At 36.4% G+C, this 7505-nt stretch overlaps 1 protein-coding gene across 3 annotated transcripts; it reads left to right on the forward strand.

Moving 5' to 3' along the window:
- The first annotated feature begins 405 nt into the window (after positions 1-405).
- LOC113357994 (acidic leucine-rich nuclear phosphoprotein 32-related protein 1-like) lies at positions 406-7259 on the forward strand. 3 transcript variants are annotated; one of them, XR_003364091.1, is made up of 7 exons: positions 406-1090; positions 2483-2608; positions 3445-3552; positions 4127-4228; positions 5376-5477; positions 5980-6337; positions 6868-7259. XR_003364091.1 is itself a non-coding variant. In XM_026601491.1 (6 exons), the coding sequence occupies exons 1-6, from the start codon at positions 569-571 to the stop codon at positions 6244-6246; spliced, it is 1227 nt and encodes a 408-aa protein (XP_026457276.1). In that variant the 5' UTR covers positions 406-568; the 3' UTR covers positions 6247-6617. The 3 variants fall into 3 exon arrangements, 1 of the variants encoding a protein (XP_026457276.1); XM_026601491.1 differs by lacking the exon at positions 6868-7259 and having other exon boundaries at positions 5980-6617; XR_003364092.1 differs by lacking the exons at positions 3445-3552; positions 4127-4228.
- The last annotated feature ends 246 nt before the right edge of the window (positions 7260-7505 follow it).

Genomic DNA, 7505 nt, shown 5'->3' on the forward strand with positions numbered 1-7505 from the left:
TGAAATTTTTTACTTGCTAAATCATATCTCAGAGAAAATTTCTGGTGATACGATCTATTTGTTTATGAACATTGCTGGGTAGATTTTGTATTTGGTTTGAGATGGGATTGTGTTTATCTTGCTTTTCTACACACCAAATCGCAACAGATAAAGCAAATGCGAGAAAATCCTCCGTAATTTCCATGTACCTACCCCTAAATAAATAAATTCTCAATGTTGCATTAAATTTGGGACACTCGAGTAAGAAAAGACAAAACGCGTCAGATTCGCCCTCTTTCGATTGGAAAGAAAACCCTAAACAAAAACACAAAAACAGGGAAAATCAAACTAAACCATTAGATCTTTAACCACGTCATCGATCCGAACCAACATAGTATTTACGGATGAGATTAAGTTTGAGAAGCAAAGTGTTAGAGAACTTTGACTCTTTGAAAAAAAACTCTCTCTCCATCAAATTCTCACTTTCTCTCTCCATCTTCCCCCAAATTTTTTGATTTCCAATTTTTTTATTTTCTAAAAAAATTAGGGTTTCGAATTTGATAGTCAGGGTTTGAATTAGAGAAAAGTGATGGGAATTAGAGGTAATGATGAAGGAGAAATAGATAAAGAGAAAGAAGATATTGGTAGGGTTATGAATGGTAAAGCTGAAATTAGGTTTAGGAATGGTTATGATGAGATCAATCATCATCATCAAAATATTGATACTAAGATAGATTCTGGTGGCGGTTGTGGTGTAGAAGGTGGAGATAATAATAATCATCATCAAAATAATCATCATCATAATAATAATAATACTGAAGAGGAGGATGATGTGGTTTCTGTGAGTGATGGTGGAGATAATAATAGTGAAGAAGAGGATGTGGTTTCTGTTAGTGGTGGAGATGAGGAGGAGGATGAAGAGGAAGATGATGAAGTAGATGAAGGAGAAGAGGTTTTGACTGGTGCTGGTGCTGCTCCTGTTGTTATTCCTGCTCCTCAAGTTATTTCTGTTATTGATGTGGATGCTGATGACGAGGAAGATGAGGATGAAGAAGGTGGTGTTGATGATGAAGAAGAGCAGGACGACGAGGATGATGAAGATGATGATGAGGTGAGTTTCTAATTTTTATGCTGTTAACTTCAATTTTTTATGGGGTTTATCTTTTAGATGCTGCTAACATCTGTTCGGTAGTAGTTTGAAAATGTTAACGTTAGGAATATATGCTCTTTTAAGTTAAAAGTGTTCGTTTGTTTAAGTTTTAGTGACCCATATAAAGGGGGAAAATCCTGTTTTTCTATTTTGAGAAACAAATATTGGTATTTTAGGAAAAAGCTTAGTAAAATACACATTAGCTGATTGAGCAATAGAAAATAATTACACAGGGGAAATGTTATAGGGGCTTATAGGTCACACTGGGTATAGAAGATAACAAAAAGGTGGGAGTCAGTCCTACAGTTTTTAGTAGTGTGCAAGGACTGTAGCTTGTTGGCTCTGCTCATTGTAGTTTGCGTTAGAATTCCAGCTGCTTGATTTCATTCTTTGTAGAATAGGGATTAATTGAAGCTCCACATGATTGCCAGCATGTGTCGTAATTCATGTAGCATGGATGCCATGTATTAGTGTGGTTCTGCTCTCCCCTGGATAAACTTGACAAGTGGCTGATTCAGTTAGGTGTCTATTCTGTCTGATTAACATCTTCAGTGCAATAGGTTGTGCCCATATTTCATTATTTAGAGCTGTTCTTTTTCTCACCTATAGAACTTCCTGTAAATAATTGTTGCCCAGCCCGGATACGGATACCCTTCTATATGGACAATATTCTTAGTTTGAGCTGTTCATCCATTTGATTTGTTGTGTGTTAGATGGTTTATTCTGGATGGAGGTGTAGGTGGTGTTGGCAAGTGGTTGATGCAAGTGAACTAGCATACCTGAATGAGTTCCTGTTTGAGAGTTGTTGCGATCCGTAGGGCTTACTGATGAGTGAGTTGGTTACTTCAAAGAATTCCTATTTAACCTTTGTCTCCATAGTGGGTTTTGGTTTGTAGGAGCTGAGTTATGAAGGTTGGAAGCAGTTGATTATGTGTGGTAATGAGATAGTGTGGATTAAGTGCCAGCGAACAACTTCCAAGTAGTTTGAGCATGGGAGCATGCTTCTTTGTGCTTTAGATTAGCATCTGCTCCTGTACATGCCATTCTGTTTATCTTTATAGTGATATGTACACATTCTTTATGGTTAGTCATAGTGATTTATGCCATTTCTGGTTGTATCTTCGTTTTTTGGCTTGTACTGAGATTCAGTTTTGTCCCTTAGTTGTTATTGAGACGATAAATCCTTTGTGTATGTTTTCATGTGTATGGGTGCATATTCAACCATTGACACTTCAGCCCCATGCAAACTCAACGATCCCAGATCCCTTTCAGCTCTGGTTATTGCTATTACCTGTGATCTCCTAGTCCTACTCCTGACTGTTGAATATTCATAAATATATAATTGTCGTGCAGGAGGATTTGGGAACAGAATACCTTGTTCGTCCAGTAGCTCGCGCAGAAGAAGAAGATGATGACGACGATGATGATGTGTACGAGGAGGATGATGATGAGAACCAGGAGGAAGTCGAAGATGATGAGGTATATTTCTCCTTTTCAGTACTTTCAACTTCAGTTTTGGGGTTTATCATGTAGATGGTACCAAGTTGTTGTGTGCATTTCTGTTTGTTATCCTTAATTTCTTTCACCTATTAAGGTTTCAGAAACTTTAATCCAATATATGTTAGTTTCTCTTTCTTATTTTAAATCAGTTGTTCAAGAAGAAGATTAAACTTGTGTATAAATTTTAGTTAATTTATACCAAAATGTCGGTGTTCCAATTGGTAACTTTTGTTCGAACAAGTCAAGTTCCTTGTTTAACTTCTCCCATTTAGTTTTAGTTCCTCTTGGACCTTATTTGGTTTGATTTCTAACTGGCCAATAACCTGTTATGATCACCTGTCTAGGTGACTTACGGCTATGCAGGATTATGTATGTTGTGATTGTTGTCTGGAGGAGACATAGACATGTTGGATTGATAGTGTTCCACTTAGTCTTGAGGGAATGGTTTTGATTGTGTTAACTAATTAATACACTGGTTGATGTATGCTGTTGTGAAGCATGCTACATCTCTTAAAGTTCCATGCTTAGTCTTGACTTGCGCAAGATACACTTTGCTCTAGCTTACTAATGTAAAATACCAATGTTATTTCTTATTATATCCTCATTTTCTTTGGTTTGTAGTGAGATTTAGTATTTTCCCTTAGTTTCTACCGTCAAGAGGTACTCTCTGTTTTAATGATGCGTGCCGTTGCATATTCAACAATTGACATGTGTTCTCTTCCACAATCTAACAAGTCCCTTTTAGTTTGTTGTGACATGTGACCTTGTATTACACCTGATTGATTAAAATTTACAAACATGTGATTGTTATGTAGGAGGATTTGGGTAAAGAAAGTCCTGTAGGTCGTGCAGAGGCAGAAGATGATGACGATGTTTATGAGGAGGAGGATATCGAGAATGAGGAGGAAGTGGAAGATGATGAGGTTAGTTGCTTTTTTTTTTTTTTAATGTAGTTTTGTAGTTTATCATGTAGAAGTTACTATCTTTGTGTGTACTTCTGTTATCTTCAATTTCTTTTAATGTTTTTTTTTTGCCCTAAATTTTTACCGGCAAATCCGCAGTCTAGCAAGCTTAGATATGTGATATATAATATGGTTCCATTTAGCTAGTTTTTGCAAAAATTTGCAGTGGCACCTTATCAATCTCATTTGAGTAATGCAAGTTGCTTCCTGTAAACCTTGTTTAACTTTGTTCGCTGCTTTCTATTTTTAGTTCCTCTATGGTCTTATTTGGTCTTACTTGTAGATGACCAATAAACGGTTCAGGAATACTTTTTTTTATGCCATTTCTGGTCATATCGTCATGTTTGCACTTGTACTGAGATACAGTTTTGTCTCTTAATTTCCGTTGACAAGGTGTACTGTATCCTTCATTTTTGATGTATAAATTGGTGCTGCTTACATGTCTTCTGTAATACTATACTATATATCGTTATGACCTGTGACATTGTTGTACATCAGACTTCTTAATATTTACTAGCATAAAATTGTTGTATAGGTGGATTTGGGAACAGAGAGTCCAGTAGGTCGTGCAGAAGATGATGATGATGTTTATGAGGAGGAGGATCTTGAGAACGAGGAGGAAGTCGAAGATGATGAGGTATAGTTTCTCCCTTTCTATACTTTCAATATTATGGTTTAATTGTAGAGTTACTGTGTTGTTTTGTAATTCTGTTATCTTTACTTTTTGTTGTAATTTTCACCCTAAATTTTTGGCTTGGGACTTCGTTTTTTTTTTTTTTTTTGATTCAACTGTAGTTTAAAAAGAAGCTTAAGTTTGTGCACAATAATAACAAGGGATTTTTTCTACAAAATTCTACTCTGCCAATTTTTCACAATCTTATCAGAATAAGGTAACTTGCTGCATCAAAACCTTGTTTAAAGTAGTTGACCTCCATCTGATTTTAGTTTGTTTCGGGTTAATATATAAATAACCTATAAACTGTATAGTCTCGGGTTAATGTATGAATAACCAATAAACTGTTAAGTCACCTGTTCAGGGAACCTATGTTTTGGTTCAGGGAATATAAGTACGGTGCCTAGGGGAGACTAGACGTGTTGAATGGATATTCTTCCACTTAAGCTTGTGTTGGAGGGACGGTTCAGTTGTCCTAACTTATGAACAATTGGATGATGGATAGGTTTTGAATCATTTTGTATCTTTAAATTTTTTGAATATATCATGAAAAGATGCACTTCAGATCTGGTATGTAGTAATTGAAACACCCTTCATCCATAGTTTTGCTTGTCTTTTTGTATTATCCCTTACACACATTTTTTCATATCTTGGCATCATATTGCTTCCCTTTGTCCTCAAAAGTACTCTACTGTTGTTTTTTTTTAGATTCACAGTTGGAACCATGTGTATGCATAAACATGGTTTACTCCACATGCTAGCAGAGTTTGTCAACCCCACTTTATTATTTTTCATTGACCCTGAATGGTGAATAGTGGTTCATTGAGGAGCATGTGGTTTGTGTTTCAGATGACTATCTGTGCGTGAATTTTGTTTCCATTGTATGGATATGATTTATGCACTTCAGTTACGGTTCGCTGTAGTTCTCTGTATGCTGTTATTTTATTTTGGCTTCTTGTCTATTTTGTCGTTTACCTTCCATTGGCTAGGTGTATCCTTTGTCTACAATTATTCATCCCTCCTGACCGTTCTATTTCACCTATCTCTAAGACTTGTAACCTTGCTTTATATCTTACTGTCGAATATTCACAAACATGGAATTGTTCTGAAGGAGGAAATGGGGACCGAAAGTCCAGTTGCTCACGCAGAAGATGATGATAATGTTTATGAGGAGGAAGATCTTGAGAACGAAGAGGAAGTCGAGGATGATGAGGTATAGTTTCTCTATCGTGATATTTTTTTTTTTGAATTTTGGGGTTTAGCATTTAGATTACCAAGTTCAATATAATTATTGTTGTTATCTTGAATTTTTCTTGCGCCAGTTTATTGGGTTCTGGTTTCATAATCTTATCGAAGAATAATTTGTTCACCATTTCTACTGTTATGTTTTTGAGGAATTTGTATGTTTTCTAGGACAGATTAGAAGCTTTATGCTCAATCTTGGATCCTGAAAAGATACACCTAATATGTAACTCTTGATCCAAGATTTGCTGATTTTTTTCGTGCGACCTTGGATATTTTTTGACTAGTTTTCTATGCCATTTCTGTTTGTATCCTCATATTGTGGTTTGTAACGAGATTCAGTTTTTATCTGTTAGTTTATTGACAAGGTGTATCCTTTGTTTATGATGGTTGGGACTTATGAGTGCATATTCAGTTCTCTGGTTGCTGTCACAGCTGTCTGATGAATAATTACAAGCATAATTGTTGTGTAGGAGGATATAGCAGCAGAGTACCTTGTCCGTCCAATAGGTCGCAATGAAGATGCGCAAGATGCTAGTGATTTTGAATTAGTTGAGGAGATTGGTGAAGAAGAGGATGAGATTCCAGAAGAGGATGATGATGAAGGTGTGGTAAGTGCTGGAAATGGAGAGGTTTCAACAAAGAGAAAAAGGTCAAGTGACGACGACTCTGATGAGAATGACGATGATGACTCTGATGACGATGGTGGTGAAAACTATGAGAGAGCGCCCAAGCGGTAGGATTTGGCCCTCGAGGTTTGTTGAGAGACAATACACAGTCAGCTGAATGTCTCTCCTCCGACCTCGAGCACACCTCTTGTAGAAAGTACAGGTAGGAATGTTTCAGGCTTCATAGTCCCTAGTATTTTGTTTGTATGTTACTGTTATATATGTAGCAGTGAAGTAAGGTCTTAAGTTCTTTCTAATTCTAAAAGCATATCTGCTAGATAAAATTTGGTACCACATTTAGAATATTCGTTATCTGCCTGGAGTTAGGGGCTCCATATGGAAACCTTATTTTTCATTGTGCCGATTCTTTCATATGGAAACATGTGTCTTCATTTTGTTTGTAAATTTAAGATGCAGAAATACACCCTTTACATTGGTCCTTACTGTAAACCACGTGATAGTCACTCTAGAATCTAACCCCCGATATAAGTTGGCGGTATTCTTTCCCTGATATCACTGTGAATGCTCATAATGTGTGCATTAAACAGTTGATCCACTTCGCACTGTTCTGCATGGTCTTTATTCTAAACCTGTTGAAATTCCAGGGATGTATTCCTGATAATTTTGTGACAGAGCCTTAGACTATGAAACTGGCAGTTTGCTTTAATACCATACTTCTTATGGATGCCACAGGTGCAAGAAGAAACATCAAAGCAGGCTCAGAATGGGGTCATGGTCCCTAAATGCGGAAAGCCGTGCTTTGTTAGCTGTCATCTAAAGGATGAAAATGGAATCAATCACCTTTTTCCTGTATCTATTGTGATTGCAAAATGTTAGTGGCAGCTATCTCAAGTTATTCGTTTGACCTTCTTGCAGTGTCCGTAGTGATTAAAACTCTTTTAGCTCTTTCTCCTGCTACTATCTGTAAATTTATCCCTTGAAATTAGAATTTCCAATACTCTCTGTATGATCTGTTGGCTAGAGAAGCCCGTATAGTCGAAAGTTAAAAAAATCTTGATCTGATCTGCTGGATCTTTCTGTAGAAACATTCTGTTCTTGCTCAAATGGATACGGTGATGTTCCCATTTGTAATGTTTCTTTTTGGTCTACTGAAAATCCAGTTCATCAGGGAAAAAAAAAAGAGGAAAAAGAAAAATGCAGAAGTAGATATCTCTAAATTTTGAAAAGTTGTGTGTAAGACTAACAAAAAAACTTTTCATCAGGAAAGCTTTTACTGGTGCCGTGTCTTCATTAATTGTACTAAAAAAATGAAAAGAAAAGATCTTCATTAATGAGCGAGGTTACCCAAATGTCACAACAACCAAAAATGG

The sequence above is a fragment of the Papaver somniferum genome, chromosome 3, assembly GCF_003573695.1.
Source record: "Papaver somniferum cultivar HN1 chromosome 3, ASM357369v1, whole genome shotgun sequence".
NCBI classification, from domain to species: domain Eukaryota; kingdom Viridiplantae; phylum Streptophyta; class Magnoliopsida; order Ranunculales; family Papaveraceae; genus Papaver; species Papaver somniferum.